Source organism: Giraffa tippelskirchi, chromosome 7 (assembly GCF_054371585.1).
Source record: "Giraffa tippelskirchi isolate mGirTip1 chromosome 7, T2T-mGirTip1v1.2.pri, whole genome shotgun sequence".
In the NCBI taxonomy this organism is placed as follows: Eukaryota; Metazoa; Chordata; class Mammalia; order Artiodactyla; family Giraffidae; genus Giraffa; species Giraffa tippelskirchi.
The window spans coordinates 56,033,413-56,049,883 of record NC_137281.1 but is presented as its reverse complement, the minus strand read 5'-3'; the positions used below and the strand labels follow the sequence as shown (position 1 = coordinate 56,049,883).

At 41.8% G+C, this 16,471-nt stretch overlaps 1 protein-coding gene across 4 annotated transcripts in view; it reads right to left on the bottom strand.

The window, feature by feature from the left end:
- The window catches only part of ADAMTS18 (ADAM metallopeptidase with thrombospondin type 1 motif 18), a 151,172-nt gene that overhangs the window by 54,658 nt on the left and 80,043 nt on the right, over nucleotides 1-16,471 (bottom strand). For all 4 annotated transcript variants that reach the window (XM_081505760.1, XM_081505763.1, XM_081505764.1 and 1 more), the window contains 4 exons: nucleotides 14,015-14,152; nucleotides 11,782-11,935; nucleotides 3,490-3,585; nucleotides 182-330 (listed from right to left, as the gene is read on the bottom strand). In XM_081505760.1, coding sequence (XP_081361886.1) covers nucleotides 182-330; nucleotides 3,490-3,585; nucleotides 11,782-11,935; nucleotides 14,015-14,152 — 537 coding nt within the window. The remainder of the gene's footprint in view (nucleotides 1-181; nucleotides 331-3,489; nucleotides 3,586-11,781; nucleotides 11,936-14,014; nucleotides 14,153-16,471) is intronic.

Sequence of the window (16,471 nt, the reverse complement as noted above, 5' to 3'; positions counted from 1 at the left end):
TTTACCGCTGAGCCACCAGGGAAGTGCATACAGTGTTTATATAAAACTCTCGTTGATTGCTATTAACCAGACAGAAGAAAACTACCCTTAAAAACAGGCATAAGCAAGACAAACAATAGGCAAGATGGAGCAGGCTGAAGGTTCACGTCTTACAAACACGGACTTTCTGTCAGAGCCTTACTTGGGGTTGTTGCAGTGTCTCTCCTGATACCTGACGCCTCCACCACACGTTCGGGAACACTCTGACCACTTCGACCAGGCGGACCACTGGCCGTGGACGGGCTGGGGCCCCAGCTCCCCGAGCTTGACACACTGGCCTTGCCGACACCACTGTGAAAACAATGTGTGACATTCAGAGACCACCTGGGAAAGCGGGCGGAGGTCAGACACCTGCGGGACAACGGGAAAAACCGGTCTGGGGGCAAACGGGAGGCTGCAGATGCTCTCAGGGCATTGCTAGCCACACCCACCAGGACCCCATGGTCACCGCATACATTCTGCGAGGCTGGCATCTACAGGAAAGGGCATCTGTCACCACCAGTCTGAGTAGGGCAGGCTTGTGAGCCATCCGGGTGACATGTTCAGATAAGGGTCCACCCAAGAGCCCAGGGAGGCAGCGCAGACGTGACCACGGAGCCTCCCTTGACATTTGAAAACAATGGGGCGCAGAGAACCCCTGGCTCATGCCTTCCAGGGGAATCAGTTTTTCAGACAGGAACACAGAATTTATCATGATGATTATCATATCAGATAGACAGGTATAATTATGCATACATTTTTATTTCAAACCATCCCCGTAAGAGCATTGCTGATGAAACGGAGTAGTTTTCAGGTCACACAAACTGTGCTTCTAGGTAATGCCTTTTGCCCTTCTGTCTGTATGAAAGGTCCCTCTGATGACTTTGGGCTGAGTGTCCTTTCCGAACTAGTTCTGGGTCTCGCCTGGGCTGGTGATCTGCTCAAGTTCAAGAGCTGTTTTCTGTGGCGATCTTTCCGTCTGCATTCTCCTTTGTCCTCCAGTCCAGTTATGCAAGTTCCCTCTGTCCTTGAGGGCCCCCAAGGAGTGGTTTTTCTCCCCCCTGCGGTGCTTCTGTTATGAGCAAGTTCTGCATGACTTAGCATGACTACACACTTGCCTAAAAGCTGCTGCAATGAGATCCAAAGGGTTGGGGTTTGGATCCTGCCAGGTTCTACCGAGGAGTGGGGGTTCGGTTATACAATTAAGGGGAAGTGGTTTTCACTTTCAAATCTCCACTTTTCCCCCGTGATACCCTTGGCTTAGTGGCTGTTATCTGTGAGGCTTTGTTGCGAGTGTATTTTGACTAGGTTAAGAGATGACTTCCTCTCAATTACTTGCCACGTGCTGATGAATTCTCCCATTTTTCTTTTCCCTAGATTCGTTGCCACTTCAGAGCTTGCATGAAATCATATAGCATGCCTCAGAACTTTGAAGGGGAGACGATGGATCATTTGAGGATTTTGTCAACCATAAATAAGCATGAATCTGAACCTGCCCCACCAGGAATATGATTTTCCTGAGCTAAGCTCAGTGGTTGTAACAAAATAACAGCCAACACAACAGAAGCAGCGACAGTTTATGAAGTTGTTTATAGGTCCACAAGGATGCCACAGAAGGGTGGGAGAAACTTGATACACAGTAACTGATACAACTCTCACAAAGCATATGGCAGGTAATAACTGAGTGAGAGAAAGTTAGCAAAGAAATACTAACTTGCTCAAACTACTCAACTAGCAACACAATTAGCAGAGACTGGGGTTAAACTCAGTAGCTTGAGCTCTAATGGCAGAAATTAAAGAGGAACTAGAGAGTCTCTTTCACTTTTCACTTTCATGCACTGGAGAAGGAAATGGCAACCCACTCCAGTATTCTTGCCTGGAGAATCCCAGGGACGGCGGAGCCTGGTGGGCTGCCATCTATGGGGTCACACAGAGTCGGACATGACTGAAGCGACTTAGCAGCAGCAGCAGCAGAGTCTCTTAATGAGCATGAAGGAAGTGAAAAAGATGGTTTAAAACTCAACATTCAAAAAACTAGGATCATGGCATCCAGTCTCATCACTTCATGGCAAATACGCAGGGAAAAAGTGGAAGCAGTGACAGATTTTATTTTCTTGGGTTCCAAAATCACTGTGGACAGTGACTACGGCCATGAAATTAAAAGACCACTTGCTCCTTGGAAGGAGTTATGACAAACCTAGACAGCATATTAAAAAGCAGAGACATCATTCTGCTGACAAAGGCCCATATAATGAAAGCTATGGTTTTTCCAGTAGTCATGTACTGATGTGAGAGTTGGACCATAAAGAAGGCTGAGTGCCAAAGAATTGATGCTTTTGAATTGTGGTGCTGGAGAAGACTCTTGAGAGTTCTTTGGACAGCAAGGAGCTCAAACCAGCCAATCCTAAAGGAAATAAACTCTGAATATTCACTGACAGGACTGATGCTGAAGCTCCAATACTTTGGTCACTTGATGGAAAGAGCCAACTCAATGGAAAAGACCCTGATGCTGGGAAAGACTGAGGACAGGAAGAGAAGGGGATAACAGAGGATGAGATGGTTGGATGGCATCACCCACTCAATAGACACGAGTTTGAGCAAGCTCCGGGAGATAGTGAAGGACAGGGATGCCTGGCATGTTGTAGTCCATGAGGTCGTAAGAAGCTGTCATGACTTAGTGACTGAACAACAAATATTAGAACATGTAGGTATTTCTAATTTAACAGCATCTTTGAAGAGAATTTGCTATAAGGGACAGAATGCTGCTATTGGGCATGTCAGAAGCTCAATGATGGCCCTGGGAGGTGAGTCTCAGATGCGTTGTATGGAGGGACAGTCCTTTCTCTGTTACTAAAGGAAATATCTGCTTCCTGAGACTTGTCTATACTGAATCAAGTTTAAAAAGCAAACAGTCGAGGGACTCCCCTGGTGGTCCAGTGGTTAAGAATCTGCCTTGCAATGTAGGGGACATGGGTTCGATCCTTGATTGGGGAACTAAGATCCCATGTGCTGTGGAGCAACTAAGCCCATCTGTTGCAACTACTGAGTCTGAACAGCACAATAGGGAGTCCGTGTGCTGCAATGGAAGAGCCCACATGACCCAAAGAGGATTCCGTGTGCCACAGCTAGGAGCTGACGTAGCCAAATAAATAAATATAAAGTTTTAAAATGGCAAACAGACAATGAAACCCTCCAGCTCACTGAATCAGAAACACTTGAGCCCAAGCCTCCATCTAAAAAAGGAAAACAAAAGCAGAAGGAGAAAAAAATCCTTCTTAAAAAAAGTGGAGCCAACTTGGTTATATTAGCATTGAGTTTTAGACGAGCTGCTAAAGAATAGCTAGTTAATTTAAAGCGAAGTCAGAAAATAGATGCAGCCAAGCGTTCCATTCTGAGGTCACGATACAGATAGTTTGGGTCCACCACGTTATTAAGTCTCTAGAACTAAAAACTAACAAGTATGCAGTTTACCATACTCAAGCCACAAACGGTCCCTTCCGCAGCAGGCATGAACTTGGTCTCACACCTGTGGCCCACTCGGTGGCACCAAAGGGATTTGCAAATGTCCTGAAAGGAAAGAAGGAGCTGGTCAGTGTGATGATACAATAAAAATGAAAATATCCAAAGCTGTTGTACATCATATTCTGTTTTGAGGTGAGTGAAATGGGATGTTATCTGGAAAGGAGAGGCAAGTGAAGTTAGCGGTGACAAAGTAACTAGTAAAACATCCTAGCAAACGTATAAGCAAGAAATTTCTACATTGTCTGTATATTCATATGTGTTTAGTAATGACTAGGAGGTAAAAATGGTTAACTTAGAAACTTTTAACTAAGAGATTCGGCATGTAATCATGATCACCATCACCAATATCATCACCACCACCATCATCACCATCATCAGCACCACTATCATCATCAAAGTATAATAGACCAAGACTGGATTAATGCAACTCTGATTCAAAGCCTTGTCCTGCATTTCCCAGGTTGCATGACCTATGGACATGCTATAGAAGCCCTTCAAACTGCAGTTTCCTCATCTATGAATAAGTGATAAAATCAGCACATGCCTCAGGAGGGTTATTCCCAAGGATAAAAGTGTAAATGATCATCACCATTGCCTTCTTGACCTTTATAGCTTTCAAGCATTTGGACAACTTCATTCTTACACCAGACCTATGAAATAAATTAACTCTCAAACTAATTTATTTGCTTGAGAAGGAAATGGCAGAAGATGGGAGAAGGAAATGGCAACCCACTCCAGTATTCTTGCCTGGGAAATCCCACGGACCGAGGAGCCTGGCGGGCTACAGTTCATGGGGTCGCAGAGTCGGAGAGGACTGAGCGACTAAACAACAACAGGCTGGATTGCAGTGGGCAGAACGATGCCCTCCCCTACCCAAACAACCACATCCTAGTTCCAGGAACCTGTGACTGTCCTAGGTGATATAGCAAAGGAGAATTAAAGTTGCAGATAAAATTGATGTTGTTAATCCATTGCCTTTGAGATGGAGATGGTCTTAGATTTTCCAGATGGACCCAAGGAAATCACAAGGGTCCTTAAACAGAGAAGAGGGTGCCAGAAGAGAACCAGAGAGATGGCACTGTGGGGAGGACTCAGGGAGGTGTTGCTGGCTTTTGAAGAGGGAGGAGGAGGAGGCCATGAACCAAGGGATACAGGCAACTTCGGGAGGCTGGAGAAGGCAAGAAAATGCCTCCTCTTCTAGAGTTTCCAGAAGGAGCACAACCTCACCAACTCATGACTTTAGGCCAGTGTGATACATTTCAGAGGTCTACCTCCAGAATTGCAAGAAAATACATTTGAGCTGTTTTAACTCAATCAGTTCATGGAAACTTATTACAGCAGCCACAGGTAATGAATACTGTCATTAACCTCATTTAGTGGTGGACACTAGCTCTTTATATTGCGACCCCCAAGCCCCAGGGCATGGACCAGTACAGGCCTGTTAGGAACCGGGGTGCACAGCAGGAGGTGAGCTGTGGGTGTGTGAGCGAAGCCTCATCTGTGTTTACAGCTGCTCCCATCGTGCTCATTACAGCTTGATCTCTGCCTCCCGTCAGGTCAGTGGCGAAATTAGATTCTCATAGGAGCACAATAAATGCAATGTGCTTGAATCATCCTGAAACTACTCCCTTGCCACTGCCCTGCTCCATGGAAAAACTGTCTTCCACGAAACCAGTCCGTGGTACCTAAAAGACTGGGGACCCTTGCGTTATATCAACTCATTTAGATGAGGAAACTGAGTAAGATACTGACACTTTCAAGCTATCAAGTCACCAAGCTGGTAAGTGGCAAAGACAGGACTCAGACTGGCCCGATTCCAGAGTCTGGGTCCTTGACCATCGTGCTGGGTCTGCATTTACTACTAACGGATGTCAAAAAGCTCTCAACTTCTCTACCCCTTGACTGTCTATTTATAAAGTAAAGTGACTGAACCAGATTCCTTCCAGCTCAAAGGTAAACTTGCTTTTCAGAATGACATCATAAATGGAAGGTCAAAATCACGAATCACCAGAGTCATTCTGTTTCATTTGACACATTCTATTGACCAAGGTCCATTTTGGGGAAAACATTAACAGATGGAGGAAACAAAATGATTTTTATGATCACTTGCTGGGTCCCTGAAAATTCAATGAACCAGGCACCCTATTCTCCAAGCATTCCAGTTAATAGAGATTCCATGGTTAGAAAAACATGGCAAGAATGTACTTAGAAATCTTTCACAACAAAAGTGTTCCATTAGACTGAGAAAACATAGGGAAACAGGAGGTACAGGCAGCGAGCTTCATCTTGTGGGTTGTATAATCTGTCTCTTAAAAAGAGAAGGGAAGGACCTCTTGATCCCTGGGTCGAGAAGATCTCCTGGAGGAGGGCATGGCAAACCACTCCAGTGCTCTTGCCTGGAGAATCCCATTGTCAGAGGAGCCTGGCGGGCTACCGTCCATGGGGTCACAAAGAGTCGGACACGACTGAAGTGATTTAGCATGCTTGCACAAAGTATTTCCTAATCTCAACACAGCTCAGAAGACACAACCTGGAAATGTTTCCCATGGAAATGGACCTGTCACTGACATTAGTAGAAAGCATGAGGCAGCCTTCCAGCCAGATGAATGAAGTTCATCATCTCCGTGTGTTCCCATCTAGGTCACCCTGGATCCAAGAGGGATCAGTTAAGGTGGAAAAAAACCCGTCTCTACCAAAATGGAGGGATGGGAGGTCACCACGGAAACAAAGCGGCAGCGAGAAAGGCTCTCAGAATTAAACTGCTTTCTCTCTTACAGCCCAGGTCAAGCCATAACCCACACCCAGAGCCAGTGTGGCAGCCAACAAATGGCCCCAGTGGACAAAACAACGGAGGCCCATTCTGCGGCCAATGCCAAGCCACAGGGCCGAGGAAAAGGGGCAGCCAGAGGAGGCCAAGAAAACCAAGCAAAACACAGGGATTCCAGAGTGAAACACGACAGGCTGTGCGAACACGTCATTTCTTTTGTGGTGGAGCACAGAAGTCAAGCGTAATTATAGCCAACGATGCGCTCTGATGACCCAAGAGCCTTCGGAGCAGGCTTCCTTTCAAAGTAAACAGAAATCAGAGTTTGCATTTTTTTTTTTTCTCTTGTTCGTCCCTCTTTTTATTTTTTTAGCCTATTCATCTAACTTTCCCTTATCTATAATTTCTTAGACTTAAGTCATAATTTAAGGGAAAGAGAAAATAACCATGGAGACTCCAAATGTCTTGTGTTGCCTGGATGTGATTGTTAAGGACAGAGTCTCAGCACTGTACGTGGTTCTGTCCGGTCCCCAGGTTCCCACCTTCTCCTACTGTTTCTAATGATTGGATGCCCCTTTAAGGGAAGTATGAAATGCGCAAAAGGTTAAAGGTCTCTGCCAATCCAACTTTATCAAACATCTCAATTTTAACACAACCAAAACACATTTCCCCAGCTGCCCACCCAAATCTGTTCCACACTCAGCCTTCCACAGCTCACTTATGACACCCCCATCCTATTAGCTGCACAAGCCCCAAACTCCAGAATCATCTTTGGCTCCTTTCTCTAAGAGAAGCCACTCCTGCTTCCTTGAGGAGCGATGAGAAAGAGATGGAGGCAAAATCTTCCACGTTCTAAAAATGGGAGTGCTAACAATACGTGGGCTTTGATCAGACTTCCCTGGTAGTCCAGGGGTTAAGATTTTATGCTCCCAATACAGAGGACACAGCTTCAATCCCTGTTCAGGGAACTAAAACCCCACATGCTATGTGCAACGGCCACAAGAAATATGTGGACTTTGATTATCACTGTAAATCCAATAAGTAATTACTGAGTATCTGTTAATACATCAGGTACATGCCAGGCATTGCAGACATTCTCTGTCTACTGAGGCAACAGATATACATAGACAGTTAAAATATTAGTATCACAACTCTATGAAGGTGACATAAAGGGTAAAAATAGAGCTCAGGGAAAGTGGAGTTTAAGTTTCCTTGGGGGGAAAAAAGAAGGTAATATTTGAGCTGAATCTTTAACAATAATAATAAAAAATGAGAGATATTTGTCTTCATGGCCATGCAGCCTTCCAGGATGGAAAGCACAAAAAGGCTTGTGGACATGGAAGCAGGAAATGTCTGAGAAACTTACAAGATCATCAATATAGTTGGAACCTAAGTCCGTGGGAGAGTTACTAGAAGTTGAAATATGATGTAGTAAATTTAGTAGATTACAAAGTAGCTGTGATTTAGATACTAGAAAATTTCTCTTTATCCCTCCCAATGTCAAATTCTTTTTAAAATAATTTTTACTGGGGGGTATAACTGACATAACACTTCATGGCAAATAGATGGGGAAACGATGGAAATAGTGACAGACTTTATTTTCTTGGGTCCCCAAATCACTGCAGATGGCGATTGCAGCCATGAAATTAAAAGACACTTGCCCTTGGAAGAAAAGCTATGACAAACCTAGACAGCATATTAAAAAGCAGAGACATTACTTTGCCAACAAAGGTCCGTCTAGTCAAAGCTACGGCTTTTCCAGTATGGATGTGAGAGTTGGACCATAAAGAAAGCTGAGCACCGAAGAATTGATGCTTTTGAACTGTGGTGTTGGAGAAGACTCTTGAGAGTCCCTTGGACTGCAAGGAGATCAAACCAGTCAATCCTAAGGGAAATAAATCCTGAATATTCATTGGAAGGACTGATGCTGAAGCTGAAGCTCCAATACTTTGGCCACCTGATGTGAAGAGCTAACTCACCAGAAAAGACCCTGATGCTGGGAAAGACTGAAGGCAGGAGGAGAAGGGGATGACAGAGGATGAGATGGTTGGGTGGCATCACCAACTCAATGGACATGAGTTTGAGCAAGCTCCGGGAGATGGTGAAGGACAGGGATGCCCATGGGGTGGCAAAGAGTCAGACATAACTGAGTGACTGAACAACAACAAAAAATAACTGACATATGGGATTGCCAGGTGGAGCTAGTGATAAGGAATCTGCCTGCCAATGCAGGAGACACAAGAGACGTGGGTTTGATCCCTGCGTTGGGAAGATCCTCTGGAGAAGGAAATGGCAACCCACTCCAGTATTCTTGTCTGGAGAATTCCATGGACAGAGGAGCCTGGCAGGCTATAGTCCAGGGTGTCATAGTCAGACCTGACGGAGCACACATACAACACAATGATTTGATATTTGCATATCAAATCTCCCGACCCCTCCAGACATCCCTATTTCTGTGCCTTTCTTCAATTTCTGCAATCTTTCAATTTCTGCAAATTTCCATGTCCCTCTGCACCATTTCCTAGGAAACACCATCACACTGAAATAATATCTTTTAAAAATATGGTTTGGTTCCAGAGAAAGATCTATAACTTCAGGATAGCTGTTTAAACTCTGCACAGGCATCTGACAAATGCTTGTTGAATATATGATCCTCAAGTAATGAGAGTCATTTTTTTTTTTTTTTGGCTGTGTAGTGTGGCTTTCAGGATCTTAGTTCCCCAGTCAAGGATGGAATCCACACCCTTGGCAGTGAAAGTGAAGAGCTCTAACCGTTGGACCACCAGAGAATTACCAGTAGTCATTTTACAAGCTCACTTTGTATTTCTAAAGAAAATCAAAGTCATTACCAATTGTGCATTTGTTGCATATTTAGTGCTGCATATATGATTAGCAAAGCAGTAAGCTGGCAATACCTTTAAGAATGGAATGACAAGAGACAAAGTTAGCAGATAAACTTTTTCCAAGAAAAGAATGGCTATTTTTTTCTGCCAAAAGCCTCACCTTAGTTAGAAGCAATTGTGAATTTGTTAACTTATACATATAATAGACTAGTGTTTGCCAAATTAAGATCCATGCACCATGGAGGATATACCAAAAAAATGTGAATGGGGTATGCATAAATTTTTCTAATAGTTATGCACTTAAATTGCATTAGAAACACATGTAATCCCATATCAAACCAGTGGTTTGGGGGTTATTATTTCTTAGGACTGGACTTCTGTTTTTTTCAAGTGAGCTGATTCATAAAAAAGCAACAAGTGAGCCATCATACAGAGATATGGCACAACTAATAAAAGTGGTTTTTAAGGACTGAATGTTAATGCTGAAGTTGAGGAAACACTGGTATTACCTAATGAGAAGGAAGTGTGACATCAGTATGGGTGAGGAGATTTGTTTAACCTCCACCATTTAAAAGTTGTGTGGCTTTGGGCAAATGAAAGTCTCTGAGCCCTAGTTAAAAAGTAGGTGATAATTCTCTCTTCAAAAGGCTTTTGTGAAGGTTGAGGAAAAGTGAAATATGTCTCTAAGTGGAACGCCTTGTGTGGAGCAGAGGCTTGCTTAGCAATTGCTACAGGGTGATGGATGGTGCTGGTGCTGCTGATGGTGGGAATGGTGGTAGAGAAAAGGAAGAGAGAGGAGAGAGGAGGTGAGGGAACAGACATAGAGATGGGAATATAAATCTCCATAATTTCCATGTATCCAGACACCTAGAATTTCCATATTTCTCTTTGGATACTAGGAATCAACCAACTTAACAGTGACGTTGAGATGGTCAGTGACGTGGCTGTCGACTAATTAGAAGAATGTTTCTCCCATTTCTACATCCTGGAATTTTGCTTTTTCCCATGTATCTTTTTCATAAAAAGATAAGACTTCCTTTTTTTAATTTTAAATTTTATATTGGTGTATAGTTGATTAACACCCTGATTCGATTCCTGGGTCAGGAAGGGCCCCTGGAGAAGGGATAGGAGACCCACTCCAGTATTCTTGGGCTTCCTTGGTGGCTCAGCTGGTAAAGAATCCACCTGTAATGTGGGAGACCTGGATTTGATCCTTGGGTTGGGAAGATCCCCCGAAGAAGGAAAGGGCTACCCACTCCAGTATTCTGGCCTGGAGAACTACATGGACAGAGGTGCATTCCATGGACTGTATAGTCCAGGGAGATGTAAAGAGTTGGACACAACTGACCAACTTTCACTTTCACTTTCATAGTTGATTAACAATGTTGTGTTAGTTTCAGGTGTGCAGCAAAGATGAATGGATAAAGAAGATATGGTATATGTATACACAATGGAATATTACTTAGCCATAAAAAAGAATGAAATAATGCCATTTGCAACAACACAGATGGACCTAGAGATTATCATGTACTGTGCTGTGCTTAGTCGCTAAGTCATGTCTGACTCTTTGTGACCCTACAGACTGTAGCCTACCAGGCTCCTCTGTCCGTGGGGATTCTCCACGCAAGAACACTAGAGTGGGTTGCCATTTCCTACTCCAGGGGATCTTTCCGACCCAAGGATCAAACTCATGTCTCTTGGGTCTCCTGCATTTTGTAGGCAGATTCTTTAACATTGTACCACCTGGGAAGTTTATCATACTAAGTGAAGTAAGCCAGAGAAAGACAAATATCATATGATATCTCTTATATGCAGAATCTAAAAAAAATTATACAAATCAAACTTATTTACAAAGCAGGAAAGTGTTCCTGGAAAGAAAGACTTGACACAAAAATCTTGTTAAAATTACTCAAGATTCACCTTGAATTTTTACATACCAAAAGAAGTTAGCTGCCAAAGATCATGTTCATATTACTGTAAAAGGTATATGTGTGCATTTGGGGGGGGGGTGATGGTCTTATATGAATTACATTAAAGGCGAGGATAGGATGATTTAAGAGAATAACATTGAAACATGTACATTACCATACGTAAAATAGATGACCACCACAAGTTCTGTGCATGAAGCAGGGCACCCAAAGCCAGTGCTCTGGGACAACCTAGAGGGATAGGGTGGGGAGGAATGTGGGAGGGGGTTCAGGATGGGGGGACACATGTATACCTGTGGCTGATTCATGTTGATGTATGGTAAAAACCATCACAATATTGTAAAGTAATTATCCTCCAATTAAATTAATTAATTAAAAAAATAAAGTATGAAACACAACAAAATGAACAAAAACAGTTACAAGCATTAGGTGAAAGCCATTGTATCTAGATTTACTACTTGTGATAAAATCGTCGTCTACAGAGGAGGAATTCGGTACTTAAACCAGGCATGGTCTACAGGGGATAAGTCTGGCTAATTCATTGACAGTCAAATTGTCACTTAATTATCACGCCAAACAAATGACATTTCAGAGGTAACCCAGACTCTAACCCTTGGCTTTAGCAAACCAAATGTTTACACTTCTGTTAGGTACACAGACACATGATAGAATCTTACTGTAAGTTTGAAATCACAAGCAAACATACCTTCACAAAACCAAGGCCGCATAACTTGGCTTTGGCTCCAAACTGCCACTTGCATTGTGTGTCAGCGTCGTAAATCTGTCCTGGCAGTTTGTCTGGGTATCTATACTGCCCTGCGTGCTTGGGCTCATCCACCAGACACCCAGCCTGGGGTGTGCTGCAATAAGACATCCCTATTAGTTACCATGTTTACCTGTGATCTAGCCACACACAATACTATACTTCTGAATGCATTCATGCAAAGAAAAATGTAACATGGCAAAGAAATAGACACGTGCTTAAAATTAAGAGTGAGTCCTGTCCTGTCTAAGAAAATGAAATTTACAGTACCACAAAGTATTTACGTGGGACTGGAAGTTATAGTTATCTGATTGGTTAAGCTTGACCTGTAAGGAGAAGGAAAAAGTCAACTTTCCCCGACAGTCTCATTCAACAATATTCAACAAATTTTTACAGAGTGCCTGCTCTGTGGTGAGTACTAAAGTCACAAAATAAACTAGAGACAATCACCTGTCTCCACAAAGTTGAAAGTCATGCTGTGCTTTTTTTTTAAAACAGATAATGGGGTGTGGTCAAAGATGTATTTTACCTCCAGTAATCTTTATGAGCAACAAATGAATAAGGTTTTTGAAAGAAATCAGGAGAAAGGATACAATGGGAACAAAGCAGAACAATCTCCCCAAGGTATTCTGAACTGGGATGTGTTGGGAAAAAACACAGTTCAAATGGGATGGATTTGCATGCACCTTATCTCCACTTACTTAAATAATTAATCTAGGGTATCAGTGAGAGATAAAACAGCATGGTGGTTACACGTGACTTTGGAGTCAGACAAATGGGGTCCCTAGTCAACCAAGCCAATATGAGCAACTCCTATGTATCTGATTACTAACATAATCTGACTTCTATAACAGTTGTTCACAGATCAAGCAAGACAATGTAACATGCTCAACAAAGCACAGGAAGCGTTCAAAGTTAGCTTTTGTTGTTCTTATTGTCATCATCAGCCAAAAGAATTTAACTGTGTCATATCCATGACATTCAATTTATAGTAAGAAATTCAATTTATACTAAGTTGACCTTGATTTATCATCTTTATTGATTTCATTCTCACATGAGATAGGAAAGGTAACTTTAGGCCCCATACCATAAATTGAAAACTAGTAAGAAAATCTCCTATGTGACAAAGACACGTAGCAAAAGCTTTGTCAATATTTCACTGTCCTTTGGGGCATCATTTGGTTTGACATCCTTCCACTGAATCATCCTCGCCTGTGTGTGTGGCTAATTCTGTAAACATCTGCAAATAATATGCAGTGGTAGAGGTTAAAGTAAAAGTATGAAGAATATTAATTCCCACAGAAACTTGGTTAGTTTCCCTAATACCTGGTCAAGAGGAGATGCCTTTAGAACCTGAGTGTTCTTGTGCATCAACATAGATCAACTAGGTACATCTACACACATATAAAATGAGATACATACATACCTGTCTAATGCCTCTAGTGTTGCATAATGTCCAAATGGTTAAATACGTATTATATTTAATAAAATCAAAGGAAACTTCAAAGAGTTTCAAGTTGGTGTTCATCATTTAATATGAATCAAACAGTGCTACCTTCCTAACTCCCATTTTACTGCTGAAATAAATCTAGGAGTTCTGAGTTACTGAAGGAATTTTACATAGCTATCATGCCCTTTGGATGTCTTTTGGACACTGAGTTAGCTCCAGGCCATTTCAAACAAAATAGCCAATCACCACAATGCTCCATTCATTGTAAAACAAACACTCTATTTTAGTACTTTTAATACTCTTATGACTGAGTTAATTGACTAGATTAAAATAATCAGTCACAATAAAAAGATAACATACCCAGCAACCTCTGGATGTCTTAGAGGAGACAGTCCTAAGCACAGATTTTGGAGCCATAACAGATCTAAGTGTGTCTTTTGTCCTCAATTTACCAGCTGTAGAACCTTCAGTAACACTATTAACTACCCTAAGACTCAATTTCCTCAACTCTAAAATGAGGATAATAATAGGATTGATGTGAGGACTGACTGAGGCATTCTGTGCATTAAACACAGTATTAGGCCTTCAATGTATTTTTTTCAGCAACAGTCATGACATCATCATCATCATCATCAACCCACCAAGTATTTGTTTTCATGTCTATTAAGTACCATTCACGGTCACTCCTCCAAACTTGGGAATGCCTTTGGTCTTGGCCTGTCTTACCTAAGGAACTTCTTGAGGTACTGCCGGCTGCATGAAGACCATGAAAACACACCATTGTTTCCAGTCAGCGTGGGTGACATGATATTGCCTTCCGTTTTCCTGCAGGGGTTGCCTTCTCCATCGTGAACCATGCCGAAACTAAAACAGAAAGAAAACAAAAGTCTTCTATGAACCCATTTTCCAAACTATAAGCAGAGAACAAAAAAGATGCACTGAGAATCAGGGAACCCAAGTGAGGGACAGAGATATTGAAATTGTAAGAAAAGAGAGTTGGACCACAAAGAAGACTGAATGCTGAAGAATTGATGCTTTTAAACTGTGGTGTTGGAGAAGACTCTTGAGAGTCCCTTGGACTGCAAGGAGCTCAAACCAGTCCACCCTAAAGGAAATCAATCCTGAATATTCATTGGAAAGACTGATGCTGAAGCTGAAGCTCAATACTTTGGCCACCTGACGCGAAGAGCCTACTCATTTGAAAAGACCTGATGCTGGGAAAGGTTGAAGGCAAGAGGAGAAGCAGGTGACAGAGGATGAGATGGTTGGATGACATCACCAACTCAATGGATGTGAGTTTGAGCAAGCTCCAGGAGATTAGTGAAGGACAGGGAAGCCTGATGTGTTGCAGTCCATGGGGTTGCAAAGAGTCAGACATGACTTAGCGACTGAACAATAAGAAAGGAGAAAGACAAAACAAGGTACTATACAGCATATGAGTGTATTTTACTACAAGTAATATATGTAAAATTCATGTGGAAAATTCTAATGAACAATAAGGATTTTGTTATACTAAGCTTTGGCCCCCAAATCAAAGAATGGTATACATGATACAGATTTTAAGAGTGAGAAAAATTTGGTCAAGATTTCTAAGCTAAACTAAAATGATGAGATAGTTAAATTCTTTTATTCTGAACAGAAAAAAAATTTTCTTGCCACCATTCACGGAACTGTGGTAAGGAAGTTCAGAATGAGTAGGAGGGAAGTATAGAAAGAAGCTGATTATAGTTGTTTACTGACTGTTTATGCATGAGGATATATATGTTACATATGAACTTCTAATGGTGATCAATTTATCGTCTGAAATCACAAACTCTATATAATTAAATCCCCCTACCTATAGTCATAAACATCTTTCAAAACTAATGGTTGAATCCATTAACTGAAGGGGCTGAGGGACATTCTTTTGAATGCACTTTTTGAGAAGAATTTAGTTTCTCCCATTTCACCAAAGAAGGTTCTAGGAATTGCAGAGTAAAAAGAATTTTAGGTGGTTTACTCCCTAGAAATCATATACATTACACTTCAATGACTCCCCAAATGTCCTAACTGGTAACATAAATGTGGCATTGATGTTTATACCCACACAGACAGAGCTTCCTCCAGGACATGTTAAACAGAAACAATTCAGTGCCCAAAAAGCTTTCTGCGACCTTTCTCTGGAGGTGGAGAATGGAGGGATATCAATTTATCCTTGATTTAGTTTTTTTTTATCCTAATTATTGAAAGAGGTGAAATGTGCCTCTTAAGAACATAGTTTCATGAGGCAGATAGAACTCCTGTGGAATTAAACATGCTATTCTGATACGACAATTTGTCAACATAGCTATCCTTCAAAGGTAGCCTATTTCAAATAAATAATTGTGCTATAACTATAGATACAATTCCTTTTGGATGGCATCATCGACTCAATGGACATAAGTTTAAGCAAACTCCGAGAGATATTGAAGGGAAGCCTGATGTGCTGCAGTCCATGGGGTTGCAAAGAGTTGGACATGACTGAACGACAAGAACAATGATTCTGTTGTGACTCACGTCTACAAACCAGCCATTTTCCCATCATTCCTCTCAATTTATTAGGTTGGTAATGGCAGGATGGCTATATATTGTGAGCTGATCAGTGAGGGCCCCAGGGATTTAAAAAATTTTTTAATTAATTTTTATTGGTTGCTTCACAATACTATGTTAGTATTTACCGTATAGCAAAGTGAATCAGCTATATGTATACACATACCCCCTCTTCTTTAGATTTGCTTCCCATTTAGGTCACTATAGAGCCCTGAGTAGAGGTCCCTGTGCTATACAGCAGGTTCCCTAGTTATCTATTCTATACTCAGTGATGTGTATACATCAATTCCAGTCTCCCCGTTCAACCCACTGCCTCTTCCCCCTAGGTCTCCATACATTTGTTCTCTATATCATCTATGTCTCTATTTCAGCTTTGCAAAAAATAAGATCTATGCTACTTTTCTAGATTCAACATACACGTGTTAATACAGGGTATTAGAGGTGATGGATCCACACACAGGTATTTATTAACCTCAATATACACTCAGGGAAAGCATTTTCCCAAGTTCCACTTTGTCCAATTCAGTTCTTCTTTGTACCTAACCAAGAAGCTAAGGGGTTTGTTTGGGAGACAGTCTTTCTAAATATATTTGTGAAAGTCAAAAGCACAGGGAA